This window comes from Coenobita brevimanus, chromosome 41 (genome assembly GCF_032717465.1).
Source record: "Coenobita brevimanus isolate Jiangsu-jjx chromosome 41, ASM3271746v2, whole genome shotgun sequence".
Taxonomy (NCBI): Eukaryota; Metazoa; Arthropoda; class Malacostraca; order Decapoda; family Coenobitidae; genus Coenobita; species Coenobita brevimanus.
Genome location: NC_136994.1, coordinates 6,977,152 through 6,992,620, shown reverse-complemented (window position 1 = coordinate 6,992,620; position 15,469 = coordinate 6,977,152). Strand labels below are relative to the sequence as shown.

Genomic DNA, 15,469 nt, shown 5'->3' with positions numbered 1-15,469 from the left:
CTCTGGGGTTGACTGAAACTATTATTTTACCTCAATGACGTCAAAATACAGCTGATAACCATATTATTATTTGGATAAGAATATACATTTTTTTTTTTTTTTTTTCATGTCCGACTCTGGGCAAAGGCTTCAGGGCCTATTCCCAAGTCCCAGTAGTCCTCCTTGGGGCCCAGTAATGCTCCTACATCTCCACATGTCACCACTTCGGAGCTAACACCTACCATCTATATTGAATACATGCTAGGGCTGTCTCATACAACACTGGTGTACTGGTATTAGCAGGGGTACTTTTATGACATGTCGGTGGGTCTTCTGGTAGATCAGAAATGTCTGCTTTTTAAGAAATTCAAATCCTTAAACTGTTCCTTGCCCCAGCCGGGATTAGAACCTGGGTCCATTAGGATTCCAGACATATCATTTAGGAATATTTGTTGCGAAATGGTCCAAGAATATAACCAAAATCCAAGTTTGTACCCAAAAATTGGCTGTTCAATAAATGTGTAGGCTAATGAAGCCAGTTTGGTGCGCCATGTGATGTCACGAGGGGTGGTGGGCGGAGCTTACCACACGACGTGTGCAAGAGTCTACCTGTTGAAGTTATATTACCATGGGAAAGACAGAACAGGAAGACAGAAGAACAGACACAGAAAAAGAATGGTACAGCAGACCCTCTCTACACCAGATCAATGTGGGGGGATGGGGGAAGCCCGATCCGATAAAGCCGATAATCTGGTAAGTCCAATGGCTCCCCCACAAGTTGGATTTCAAGCACATAATGGAAAATCTATCTATCTATTGCCAGAACCTCAATCCCCCCCCCCCTTTTTTGGAGCCTGGGGGACAGAGTATCTTTTGTCCCCCCCACTTTTCTAGGTGAGAATTTTCAAGATGAATAGCTTTACGCCGTTTTTTTTTTTCCTTAATGGAAAAATCCTTTCAATGCAGCACAGTACAGTTCAGGTGATATGAAAATCATTCCCTGCTGAGAGGGGCAGGTCGCGTGGTCACCTGAGTCAAGGATTAAGACAGTTTAATCCAAGCAGATGTATTTTTACTTAGGTCAGTCTTGACGTATGCACCACCCCTGATGCCTGAGCCAGTGAGAATCAAACTAAAAGAATAAGTAGTGGAAAACAGAATTTCTACTGCCTACCACCACAACAGTAGTGCAAAACAGAATACCAGACTGGGGGTGGCTGCAGCAGCGGATTTGAATTTATGCATATGTGCTAAGTGGAGAGAGAGAGAGAGAGAGAGAGAGAGAGAGAACCGCAAAGGAAAATAGTAAAAAACGATACGAATGTGGGAAAGTGTGTGTGTTCGGGACACTCACGCCAGATCTCGAGTTTTCATTGGCCCATCCATTCCGCTATTTTTCTTCCAGCAGCCAATCAAAATACAGGGTTTATTTCCGAACATAAACAGATAGTATGGACGCCATTGCATCTCGTATGGTACTTGCTGTGCCGATGTGTGGTATAATTCATTATAATTTCATAGGTTATTACGCAATATAGCTGTAATTCCTTATATGCACAGAGAGATAAAGATAGCAGGTAAATGATGCACCAAGAGTATAGCGTTGACAGTCATTTTTTCAGTACTAAAAGTGCTCAAGAAATTTGTGGTACCGAGAAAAAAAAAAAATTTTGAGGTAGAACGGAGGGAAGTTAGCATGCAGGTATCGATAATACTACCATCTACGAGAGTACCCTGATGACCAAGGATACTAGTGACATGGAGATGTCTTTGCTAGGGCAACTCCAGTGCCTTCTGTAAAATGTCCACGCCAGTTTTTCAATACGGCGTGGTGTTCTTTCTGACTTTTTCCTGCCGGCTTCAGCTGGAGGGTTTGGAGGGCGTGGGAGAGCCTTCTTCTTTGCTATCCTTATCTCATTCTAGTAGTTCAGTTACTCTTCTAGGAGCTGCCTAGCATGGGCCAACCGGCCTACTGCAGTTATCCTCTCTTCTTATGTTCTTATGTTCTAATTTATTGCTGGTGTTTCCATTTTCTCTCTAATGAAATAGTAGACCTCTGGTAACATTATGTACTGAGTGTTTTTACATACTTGTCCTCTGAAAGGATTATTAGCTATTAACTTAAAGTAACTTCAAGAAAGCTGTGAATACGTGGGGAAAAGATAGTTTTTCTTTAGGACATTGGAACAAATGCGACAGTAATTATGTCAATTTATTTCTGATGACATAAAACATCAAATCTAGGAAAATTTGTGGTGACATATTATGGGGAAATATTCCAAGTGTTTGCCCCCCCTGGCAAATTTCCTGGATACGCCACTGGCTCACCGCCTTCTCTCTCACATACCTCCATCCCATCCTTCCATCTCATCTTAGGCCTCCCCTCCCTCTCCTCCCCCCCTCCACCTCACTCACATACACTCTTCTCGCTTGTCTCTCGCTCTCCATCCTCTCCACATGGCCAAACCACCTCAGTGTATTTTCTCCTAACGCTTTCTATCACGTTCACATTAACACCACAACGCTCCTGCACTTCCTCATTTGTCAGTCTGTCTTTCCTTTTAACTACACATGCTCCTCTCAATAATCCTCTCTCCATCCCCCACCCTCAGCGAAACATATTTCTCATTTGCAATGAGCCTGGTATGCTATGGGTAACAAGACAGCCAGGCACCGCGGAGCTGGGCATTACACGTACATATTCCCTGCCCGACATTAGGTGACTGAGGGCGAGGGAGGGGGTAAGGTAACCGTTGGTATGGCAGATGCGATCATGCGAGTGTAGACGGCTTGGCGCCATGGGCTAACCGTCGGAGATGCACACCCCACCTTTGCAAGACCGATAGATGGATGGATATAAAATAGATATATAAAGAATAATATATTTGCATGAGTAAATCCCTTTTTCTAGTTACATGTATCGCAATAGAATCCACATGAAACTAAATCCACTGTTTAAAATGGTGCTAAAATTGGATATATTTTTAATTATTTCTTTCCCCATTGGATACTGAGATTAGGTGACTACACACTGAATGTCCATCCAAGGTGTGTAATGCAGCCTTGGGAACTGATCTTTTCTTTATTCTCTCTCTCTCTCTCTCTCTCTCTCTCTCTCTCTCTCTCACACACACACACACACACACACACACCTTTTCCCTCCCCTATCTCCTTCCCTTCTACTCCTCCCTCTTCACACTCTGTCTCTCCTCAATCACCACCCTGTACGGCTTTGGGGTATTGAGAAGTGATATGTATGGTTCTCTCTCCGCCTTCAGCGTCTCTCCCTGCGGCGGTGAGAAGGTGAAATTCTGCAACAACGCCGTCAGAAGCACAAAGATCTCTACCTTGGCCAAACTTTCCCCAACGCACACCCTGCGACCTGTGGAGGTTGAACTGGAATAAGAGTTGGTTTGGACCGGAATAGGAGCTGTTGAGGACTAGAATAAGAAATGGTGTGGACTGGAATAAGAGCTGATGTGGACTTGAATAAGATGTAATGTGGGCAGAAATGAGAGCTGCTGTGGGCTGGAATGAGAGCAGGTGTGGGCTGTAATAAGAGCTGGTGTGGACTGGAATAAAACCTGGTTTGAACTAGAACAATAGCTGGTGTTGACTGGAAAAACAGATCGTGTGGGCTGGAATAAGACCTGGTGTGGCCTGGAATAAGAGCTGGAGTGGGCTGGAATAAGAGGTGGAATAAGGGGTGGAATAAGATCTGGGGGAGGGGGAGGAAAAGTTGGAATAAGGGGTGGAAGAAGGGCTGGTGTGGGCTGGAATAAGAACTGGTGTTGGTTGGAATAAGAACTGGTGTTGGCTGGAATAAGAGCTGGTGTTGGGTATAAGAGCTGGTGAGGGCTGAAATAGGAGCTGGGGTGAACTAGAATAAGAGCTGGTGTGGACTGGATTAAGAGCTGGTGTGAACTGGAGAAAGAGCTGATGTGGACTGGAATAAGACTTGGTGTGTGTTGGAATAAGAGCAGGTGTGAACTGCAAAAAGAGCTGGTGTGGACTGGAATAAGAGCATGTATTGGCTGGAATAAGTGCTGGTGTGGACTAGAATAAAAGCTGGTGCGGACTGGAGAAAGAGCTTGTGTGTGCTGGAATAAGACCTGGTGTGGGCTGGAGTAGAAGCTGGTGTAGGCTGGAAAAAGAGAAGGTGTCAGGTGGAAAAAGAGCTCTTGTGGGTCGGAATAAGAGCTGGTGTGGACTGGAATAATATTTTGGTGTAAGGTGGATTAAGAACTGGTGTGAGCTGGAATTAGAGCTGGTGTGGGCTGGAATAAGGGTTAGAATAAGGACTGAAATATAAACTGGCTGGGACTGGATTAAGAGCTGTCGTGGTCTGGAAATGGAGCTGAAATAAGGGCTGGAATAAGAGGTGGTGTAGGCAGGAATAAGAGCTGATGTGGACTGAAGGAAGAGCTGGTGTGGGCTGGAATAAGAGCTGTGTGTGTTCTGGAGTAAGAGCTGGTGTAGGCTGGAATAAGAGCTGGTGTGGGCTTGAATAATGGCTAGTGTGGCCTGATAAAAGAGCTTGTGTGGGCTGGAATGAGAGCTGGTGTGGGCTAGAATAAGGGATGGTGTGGACTGGAATATGAGCCGGTGTTGACTGGATTAAGAGCTGGTGTTGACTGGAATAAGAATTGGTGTCGACTAGAAGAAGAGCCAGGATAATGATAGTGTATGACAATAAGAATATATCCCTTACACTATAGCTTGGCCAAAACTTACCATCCCTCGATCCTGAATGCTGAGTTATAACAGTACATTAGCATAAGAGGATGCCAGTCATGAAGAAGTCCTGTGGAAAAGAGGGAGAACCATAGTATTGTCTAGGCTCTGAGCTACAAGAAATCTATCAGTCAATATACCTAGGCTCCTTCCCCCAAAGAAAGGCAGGTAGGCGAGACAGGAAGACACAATCCCAATTTACTCATCCACACAAACACATACATTCGCTTCTTAGCCCCAGGGGGAGAAGGGACAGATCCTCACCGCACCACACCATACGAGGGTGAACTCCGCAGTGCTGACAGCTACATCTGCAGCATAGCCCGACAGCTGAGATGGTTTACCCCTTCCACATCATAATGGACCCATTCCCTTACCCACTCCTTTCCTGATCAGCTGATCAGACCAAATACAAGAGAATATCCCCTCAGGGCTGCGTCATCATTTCTTCATTCACAATCTCTCTCCAATCATTTCTATCACTCTTCCTTGCTCAACAGACATCCCTCTCGCATCCAGCGATTTTTTTCACACTGTCCATCCATCCTATTTGTGGTCTTCCTCTCAGCCTTACACCTCTCACATCCGATCACTTTATCTTATTCACCAATCACCGATCATCCATTCTTTCCATATTATGCCCAAACCATCGCAACACCCTCTGCTTAACTCAGTCAGCCATTTCCTCCACAACTCCAGTTCTCCTTCGCACTTCATCATTTCTCACTCGATCCATATGCGCCAATCCACACATACTCCGCAGACACCTCACCTATATTACATTAAAACTATTCCTCTCTGCTACACATATATTCCATGTTTCAGCCCCATAAAACGTAGTCAGCGCCACAACCCCCTCATACAGCCTTCTCTTTGCATCCATTCTAAGCGAACAACATCTAAACACTTTTTTCATTCCTCCCAGCACCTTTCGTGTTTCATTCATTTTAAATTTCCTTTCTGCATCTATTGTTCCATCCACAGCAACATGTGACCCTAAATACTTAAAACAATCTACCTTCTTAAGCAACTCACCCTTCAAAACTATATTCCACCTCCAACCATCTACCAACCTCGTACACTTGATCACTTTACTATTACTCTCACTTACTCTTAATTTCCTCCTTTCACACACCTTTCCCAACTCCTCTACCAACTGTCTCAATCTCTTCTCTGAATTAGCCACCAGTGCAGTATCATCCGCCAACACCAGCTGATTCATCCGCCAACACCAGCTGATTCAGATTCCACTCACTACCATCATCATTCACCAGTCTCAGACCTCCACCTAACACTTTTGCATTTACCTCCCTTACAATCCTATCCATAATATTAAACAGTCATGGCGACATTACACATCCCTGCCGCAGCCCCTCTCTCATGGGAAACCCATCACTTACCGAATTTCCCACTCTTACATATGCTCTACTGTTTACAAAAAAAAACTTTTCACTCTTCTTTGCAACCTACCTTTAAGTCCATACAATCTTAAAACAGTCCACAAAACCGCCCTATTAATTATATCATACGCTTTCCCTTAATCCATTAACGCCTAAAACACATCTTTACCTCTGGTTAACTATTTTCCACACACCTGTGCCACAGCAAACACCTGATCCACGCATCCCTCCCTCTCCTAAATCAACACTGACTCATCACCAGTCACTTCCCCCTTACCCTCTCAAACTCTCTTAATTAGCACTCTGTCATACACCTTACTTACAACACTTAACAGACTTACACTCCTAAAACTGGTATATTTATACTTATGACCCTTACCTTTATACAACGGAACCACACAATCACTTATCCACTCAAGTGGCACCATACCTCTCACAAAACACACAATTAACAATCTTACTAATCACTCAACGAGAGTCACTCCACCACCTTTCAGGCATTCCTCAGCACACTCATCGATACATACAGCTTTCCCTGTTTTCATCTTCTTTACTGCCTCCTGCATTTCCTCCACAGTGATCAAAGAATCATTCAGCTCTCACAGCACATTCATTCCTTGCACCCAACCATCTGCCACAGTTTCAGCCTCCCTGTCCTTCTCTACATATAGCAATCTTTCAAAATACTCAGCCCATCTCTCCCTTACTACATGCATCTCAGTTAATATCCTTCCATCCTCTCCGTTTCCTAGCTCTTCCTTCCTAGACTATCCCTTTCGCACCCTTTTTGCCTCCTTGCAAAACATTTTCTTATTCTGTTGAAAATTCACTGTCATCCACCTACGCCACCTCTCATCTGCTGTCACTTTAGCATTATGCATAGTCCATTTCGCCCTATTCCTCTTTTCCTTATACCTCTCATATGATATCTCATCCATTCTCTGCAGCAGCACTTCATATCCACGTCTCTTCTCAGCCACAGCCATACTCACTTCCTCGTACCACCACTGACTTCCTTTTCTAATCCCACCACCCACTCGTCTCACACCACATACCTCTTCCGCATGCCCTACCACAGCACTCTTAAACAACTGCCATTCCTCCTCCACACTGCCATTTTCCTGATCTTTCACTGCGATCCACTCGTCTTTCAATTTCTCCTGATACTCTGTCATTTTCTCTCTTTTATCCAACTCATTCACTTTTGAAACCTCCCTGCCACACACAACTCTCCTAGCTCTCACCCATCTTTTACCTACTCTCAATTTTCCCTCCACCAGGTAGTGGTCAGACATACCTCCACCTCCCCCTCTCAAAACTCTCACATCCAACAATCTTCCTCCTACATTCCTGGACACAATCACATAGTCCAGTGCTCTATCAACAACCCTTCCACCCTCCTGTCTCACCCATGTATACCTATAAATATCTTTCTTCTCAAACATGGTATTTCCAGCTACCATTAACGCTCAACACACATCCCTATCATTCATTCTCCATTTTCATTTCTTCCAAGCACATCATGCATACCAACTACACCTTCAACTGCTACATTTCTCACTCTAGCATTCAGATCTCCCATCATTACCACATTCACATTCGCTCCAAATCTCTGTAGACACTCATCAACATCATTCTAGAAAGACTCCCTCTATTCTCTATCTCATTTACTACCAGGCCCATATGCACTCACAGGTACCCATTATTTACGGTCAAATTTCACTTTCACCCAAATTAGTCTCGATGACACCTCCTTCCATTTAGCCACACACTGTTGCACTTCCGGACTCACTAAAACTACAATAAATAAGGTGGAAAAAGATTTTTTAAAAATCTGACAAAGTTAAAGTAAAAATAATATAGTATCAATAATTATAAATGATGATGATGAAGATGATGATGATGACGATGAAAATGATGACTATTCTCTTTGCCTTTTGTTTCCTTATCATCAACATACCACTTCCAAATGGCAGGAACCCCTCCTTCCTGTTGTTAAATGAGCCGTCTGGGTTGAGGAAGTGGTCTGGGTTGAATTTATTTGGTTGGTCCCAGAACTGAGAATCCTTGTGGCAGAACTCCAAGTGAGGGACAACCACTGTGCCCTGGTATTAATAATAATAATTAATAATTAATAATAATAATAATAATAAGAGGCACCCCCAAGTAGGAAATCACACCAGCCGTGAGCCGATACATATCTAGCGCGGCTCGGAAAATGAGTAACCTTGACCTACCTTCATCAATTTCGAACTCGTCCGAGATTTTTATCCGTATTATACACCTATGAAATTTTGTGATATCTTGAGTTGTTGCGCAGTTATCGTGCTAAGACACACACACACACACACACACACACACACACACACACACACACACACACACACACACACACACTCATAAACTGAAATCAATACCAACATCTCCATCACAGCTGGTAATAATGTGGATATTGTGCGTTTTCAAAGATATTTTCCTTATTTTCACCTTAACTACTTTAATAACATGAATTATTTATTTTTTACTTACTCTTTCTAATTTTCTTCCTGGCTGTTCTAAGTGGCTTCGGATATTTCACAACATTTGTTTCTTACTGATTTATGTTGTACATAGTGCCTCAACATCAACTTCTGTGTCATTGCTGCGATACTTAAATTATATAAATAGCATACAATACAGTATAGTGTTAAAGATGTAATAAGCATGGTAAATCACTTAGGAAGTGGGACTACGGAGCCTCCGAGAATACAAGCCTCCTGGATTCGAATCACGGTCACTAACCTTGGGAATGAGGTACCCGTCCAGCATGATGTCTGAGGAGGCGGCATGAGCGATGGCCAAAGGGACCAGAGAGGCAATACGGTGCACCTCATGAATCACTGCCTCCAGGTACGGTAGTCTGGGGAGAGAGAGAGAGAGAGAGAGAGAGAGAGAGAGAGAGAGAGAGAGAATAGTTATACCACCAAAATTAATGTTCATACATGGAACTCTGGCGGGTCATATCAAAAGCTGGAACTGGGAATCTTATGAGAGAGAAAGATAGACAGACAGACAGACAGTGAGATTCTGCCACCAAACTCTCTTACTTGCTCCTCTCGTAGTAGAAGAGAAAGCTGTCTCTTGGGACCTCTCGATCGATTTCCCTCTGCACCCTGGCCTGCACCTCCGGGTACTTGGCTAAATACAAGATGGCCCAGCGCACAGTATAAAAGGTGGTCTCAGTCCCGGCGAACAGTAAGTCAAGAATCATAGTACGCAAATCCAGCTCTGAAGAATATGAAAAGGATAACTGGCAATTTGAATGTAAGCGGAATATTCTGGTACTGCCCAGAGGAGGTTATTCTTGTCCCAGTTTGGGTAAACATTAAACTGATTATTACAACACTCAAATCCAACACTGATAAGTATGAACGGGATAACTGGTGACTTGAATGTAAGTGGAATATTTTGGTACTGCCCATCACAGAGTTGATATGGCAGTCTCAGTCCCAGGAAACAGTAAGTTGATAATCATAACACCAAAATCCAACTCTGAATAATATGAAAAAAATAACCGGTGGTGTGAATGTAGGCAGAATATTCTGGTACTGTTCAAAGGAAAGTTGGGCCCATCTTCTCATCAGTTGAGCAAGCTGCCTAAGACCTCTTCCCAAGCAGGTCATTTTGCTTATTACTCTCTGTCATTCTCTTTTGTTTCACTTAAGTCTTTCCAATGCCATCATACTCAGTGTACTTAACATACAAGTTGATGTTATCCAGCCATATCCAAAAATAAATAACTTAGGATGAGGTGTCAGGGAGCTTCCTTAACTGACGAAAATACAAATCTTGATTTGGTGATGATGATCCCAGCAAACCTCAAGTCAGCTAATATTACATAGAAATCCAGGAATGAGAAAGGAAATTTGTAGCGAGAAAGTTATTTGTCTGGAATGTGAGCCTAGCTAAAGTATTATACTTGGCAAAATTAGAGATGTCCAAGCGCAGTGTGGATATCATAGCCTTGAACCCTGCAAACAGTGACATTCTGACAATGCAATAAATAAATAAAAGGTTGATTCTGATAAGATCAAAACTGCTTGAGTTGACCTTGCTGTGTGGCACTATAGTGTAACTTTGATCTTTAACTGATTATACTCAAAACTAAATCCATTTATTCTTGCCATATCCTCAACCGTTCGATAAAGTTTGGTCTAAATAAAATAAAAATTATTTTGGTTGACCTTGCCCAGTGACTGACCTTTGATGTATCGTTATAGGATTTTATATGTAACACCTTTTATATTGTGCTGGAACAGGCCTAGATACCCCCTAAGCCACCTAGAATACTGCCTTTAATCTCATTTGTGTAGTGGGCATCCATGGCCTCACCCTTAAATAGATCACTTAGGGAAAGGTGTCACGACGCCTACAGTGGTACTTAAACTCACCTGTGTATGGAGCGTCCGTTGCCACTCCTTTGTTGTGGTCCATCTGTATCAGGTACTGGTCTATGAGGTCCCTGGGGTGAGACGGGTCCAGTGTGTCCTTGTGATCCTTCAGCACCTCCTGCAACACCAAACTATGCCTCGAGTTGTGTGTTATTGTTAATACGGTATGTCCTTGACTTGCCCTTCCTTGTTAATATGGCCTTGAGTTGCGCGTCCTTGTTAATATGGCCATGAGTTGCCTGTCCTTGTTAAAATGTCCTTGAGTTGCCTGTCTTTGTTAATTTTCTCCATCCACCTTTATTCAGTTCGATATTTTACTATTTGTTTTTCTCTGTTTCTAACTTGGTCCAGAGTTTCATCCTTTTGCAATTTATCTTACTTAGTTCAGTGGCACAAAAATACTGTGCATTGTTGCAACTCCACATGCTGTCCATATCATGTCTTGGTGACAAGAAGAAGACGAATAAGAGGAGGAGGAGGAGGACAAGGACGAGGAGGAGGAGAAGGAGGACAAGGAGGAGGAGGACGAGGAGGAGGACGAGGACGAGGACGAGATGGAAGAAGAAAAAGATAAGAAGAAAATGAAAAACAACAAGAAGAAAGAAGAATGCTAATCACTGCTACCTTTATTACTAGTAAATGTAACCTATAATTAGGTGTGGCATTTCATTGTGCTTAGATAACCTACTCCCAGACCCACATCAGCAGACTGAGCCATTCCCACAACGTAAAAGAATTCACAAGGGAGATGTAATATACAGATGATCCAATTCAAGTGGAAATGTTGGATGGGAGGAAGACACAGAGTTTCAAGTCATTATTGTCTTTTACGTTTTGGGCTACACTCTCTGAAGATGGGTTCTGTGTAGCCCGAAACGTTCATTTCTCTAACGTTTTGGGTTACGTTGTCTATGATCTGTCTGGTCTGTCCAGCCCAAAGCATTGAGAAAATAAAGAGTTCAAGTTTTAACCTGAATCTCCCACCAAGAGACTCAATATATAACCGACCCTCATGGGTACTCACAGAAACTTTATCCTGGATTATCTCCACCCGTCGCTGAACTTTATCGTAGCCCAGTTTTTTCTTGAGGAAGGGAGGGGCTACTTTAAGAAGCCAAGGGAAGAGGTTGAAGAGAAAGACTGGACCTTGAAGAGATTCGTGCATGGAGACGACTAACGCGATGGCTTCCTGTCCACGCGGGTCGTCTATTTCGTAACGAATGTCTGGGGAAGAAGCAGATGAAGGACAAAAAACAGGAAGGAAATTTATGTGGGAATGTCAAAGATGAAGTGGAGCAAGAGCAAAGCAGAAGGAAAGTTGAACGAATAAGAACAGTATGGAAGCAAAGTTTGATGAGAGAATGGTGGACCCAGAACATGGAAGCTGCTGTATCCCAGCAGAGAACTGCTCCAGTGCAGAGCACCCTGAACAGCTCCAGCATTCGTCTCTGTGTCTAACAATGTGCTAGGCGAAGATAACTTGATCATACCTTTGTTTAGGGTCCTTTTGGAGACATTTTCAGACCCTGTTTATGTATCCGGCACCAGTCAGCCACTGCTTGTCAACCAGATCCTGCCTGTATTGTCATACTCTTGGACAAGAACTCTTACGTGAATCGTGCTCAGAGCTTCCAGGAGTATAGTTTATGTTATATACAAATATTGCATTCATGTCACAAAAAGATATGACTAAAAGAGACACGTAACTTAACAGAAGTAAATGCGACTATTTTTTCAGCAAGAGAGACAACCGGGCCCCTCCCTGACTACATTCAGTCTTCTAATGGACTGGAGGAGGGGTTTATGTGGCCACGTCCTCCCTCAGTCCATACCCAAATTTCTTATATTTACGGCTTTGTTTTTTTTTTAATGTTATTGACTCTGGGCATAGGCTTCATAGCCTGCTCCCAAGGCATAGTAGTCCTCCTACACATCATACATGTCTACATGTCACCACTTCGGCACTAACACCCACCGTCCATATTGAATACATGCTAGGGCTGTCTCATACGGGAGTGGTCTATTGGTATTAGCGAGGCTATTTTTACGACTTGTTGGCGGGTCTTCTGGTTGATCAGTAAAGTCTGCTCTACATGAAATTCAAATCCTTACAATGTTCCCTGCCCCAGCTGGGATTTGAACCTGGGTCCGGTAGGACCGCAGTCCACCTCTCTACCGACTGAGCCACCGACATTTAGTTTACTCATACGTTTTAGAGGGTCGAGCAAATACAGTGAACGTTGTTCTAGTGTTCAACTCACCAGCAATCATCTTCCACACCACATTCAATATGGCCACCCCAAGAGACAGAGGGGGTGGTTGTTCCTTGCCCGTGTGCTTCTTATAGTCTTGCACCAGATACCCTGCCTCCCTGTGCATCACCTCCTCCAAGCAAGTCTTCCCCATGCCCAGGTCCCGAAGCTGACGAAGGGCAAAGCGACGATTTCTCTGCCATGGGGCCCCGTTGCTGAAGGCTATGCCTGCAGTAGAGGATGTAAGTTTAGTTGTATATATTAGTTGTATATTTGGTTGTATATATTCAGCTGTGGTATTTTGTGATAATTGATTCCTATTTATTTATACAGTAGAGAAGAACTATGTGCAGTCCCAGGCCCAAGTCTTGAAACCAGAAGAGGACCAAGCAAAAATTCTTCTCTCCCATGATCCTGCTTTTGAAGATGATGCTTAGGGTAGAGGATGTTACTGCTCTGTGTACGGTTTACACCAACTTAACTAATACTGACACTGCCCTTCTTCAATGCTGAATCGTAACATTAGACTAACACTGATATATGAGTCTAGTCACGAAGAGGTGCTATGGATATGGATCAAACAGCCAAAAAAGTGTTGTAAATCAGATGGAGATGAAGGTCCGTGTTACTTTCATCGAGATTTATTTTTGGATACTGCTGTTTATAACGTTTTGTACGTTATCTGTGCAAAGTATGGTGATATTAGGATGATTTAAACAACACGGGGACCGACATTAAGGTGTAATAAAAAAATATAAGCCGCTTAGGAATAGGTGTTTGGGAGCTTCTTTACCATAGATGGTGTCCGTATGCAATGTTGTGGAGACTTCTCAATCAACTATGAATGTCTATCATGCATCATTAATTCATTTCCTACTCCCATCGGCGCACCCACGCCCACATCAGCAGACTGTTATCAAGGTCTATCCTGAATCATTTATTCACTTCCTACTCACGCTGCCACACCCATACACACACCAACAGATCGTTATCAATGTCTAGCCTGCATCATCTATTCATATACAAGTACTACTCCTACTGCTTCACCCATGCCCACACCAGAAGACTGTTATTATTATCTATCCAGCATCATTTATTCATTTCCAACCCCCACTGCCACACCCACACCCACACCAATAGACTGTTATCAATGTCTGTTCTGCATCATTTGTCTGTTTAGTACCCCCATTGCCACACCCACGCCCACACCAGCAGACTGTTATCAATGTCTATCCTGCATCACTTATTCATTTCCTATTCCCACCGCCACACCAATGCTCTTAGAAGGATATTAAGTCGTCCACGCACCACACACTAGTTCGACAAAAGTTGATAGTGGAGAGGTGTTCTTGGACCATCCTGTTGTGATTTAGATATGAATGAATAGAAGTGTCTAATGATAAGATTAATAAAAACACTCTCTCTCTCTCTCTCTCTCTCTCTCTCTCTCTCTCTCTCTCTCTCTCTCTCTCTCTCTCTCTCTCTCTCCTTATCTGCCTGTCTGTCCGTCCGTTTGTTTGCCTCTCTCTCTCTCTCTCTCTCTCTCTCTCTCTCTCTCTCTCTCTCTTTCTCACCCAGCATGGAGCCACTGCCGTATGCATTGTAGGTTTGATAGTCTGGCCTGTCTGACAACTCCAGCTTTGCCATCGCTCTCTTGATGACCTCATAGTTGCACAAGAAGACGTTGACTCGACTGCCCATACGCCATCTGCGGGAGAGAGAGTGGGTGACCAGCTGATGAGTGAAAACTAGTGACCAGCTGTGTGAAGAGGAAACTACTGAATGACCAGCTGTGTGAAGAGGAAACTTTTAAATGACCATGACGTGTGGAGAGGAAACTACTGAATGACCTGCTCTGTGGAGAGGAAACTTTCATGTGATCAGCTGTGTGGAGAGGAAACTACTGAATGACCAGCTCTTTGTGTTGATGAAACTACTGAATGACCAGCTGTGCGGAGAAGAAAGTATTGAATGACCAGCTGTGTCAAGAGGAACCTATTGAATGACCAGCTGTTTGGAGAGGAAACTATTGAATGACCAGCTATGTAGAAAGGAAACTATTGAATGACCAGCTGGGTGGAGAGGAAACTGCTTATTGACCAGCTGTGTGGAAAGATTAAATTTTACTGTTTTTCATTATTTTCGCTTTCATTCTTTCTCTTTTTATTCATTTTCTTTCTTTCCTTCTGTCTTTCAAACGCTTGTTATCATGGGTGTGGATAGATAGATTGATAAACAGATAGGTAGACAGATAAGCAAAAGGCACAGGAGAACGAGTAGGAGGTGAAGGAGGGAGAGGAAGAGGAGGAACAGCAAGAGGAAGAGGAGGAGGAGGACGAGGAGGAGGAGGAAGAGGACGAAGACGAGGAAGAGGAAGAAGGCGAGGAGGAAGAAGACGATGGTGTATAGCGACTCACGTAATTATATCTCCGTAAATTGGCCTCAGCTTCTTCACCTGCTCGTCCAAACACGTCGAGGTGTCTGGCAGCTTCCCCAGTATAGGAAGACCCCAGATGCCTGTGTGCGAGACGTGCAGTAGTAGTAGTAGTAGTAGTAGTAGTAGCAGTAGTAGTAGTGTTGGTAGTAGTGCTGGTGGTAGTAGTGATAGTAGTGCGTCTAGTAGTAGTTTATTAGTAGTACGAGTAGTAGTAGTTGTAATGGTGGTGGTGGTGAT

General features: G+C 43.5%; 1 protein-coding gene across 1 annotated transcript; it reads right to left on the bottom strand.

Annotated features, from left to right (window-relative positions):
* Positions 1-3,158: 3,158 nt before the first annotated feature.
* Positions 3,159-14,496, bottom strand: LOC145397476 (cytochrome P450 2L1-like). Its single transcript, XM_080270530.1, has 8 exons — positions 14,370-14,496; positions 12,805-13,023; positions 11,568-11,767; positions 10,544-10,661; positions 9,200-9,380; positions 8,895-9,012; positions 8,074-8,179; positions 3,159-3,361 (listed from the first exon to the last, which is right to left on the bottom strand). Exons 1-8 carry the CDS (start codon positions 14,494-14,496, stop codon positions 3,159-3,161), a joined length of 1,272 nt encoding a protein of 423 aa, XP_080126656.1.
* Positions 14,497-15,469: the final 973 nt, after the last annotated feature.

Coding starts and splice junctions, on each gene's coding strand:
- LOC145397476 (XM_080270530.1), bottom strand. CDS start 14,496: ATGGGCAGTCGAGTCAACGTCTTCTTGTGCAACTATGAGGTCATCAAG. Junction 11,768..12,804: donor GGTGTGGAAGATGATTGCTG/GTGAGTTGAACA, acceptor CTTCTTCCCCAG/ACATTCGTTACGAAATAGAC. Junction 3,362..8,073: donor GTTCCTGCCATTTGGAAGTG/GTATGTTGATGA, acceptor CAACCTCCACAG/GTCGCAGGGTGTGCGTTGGG.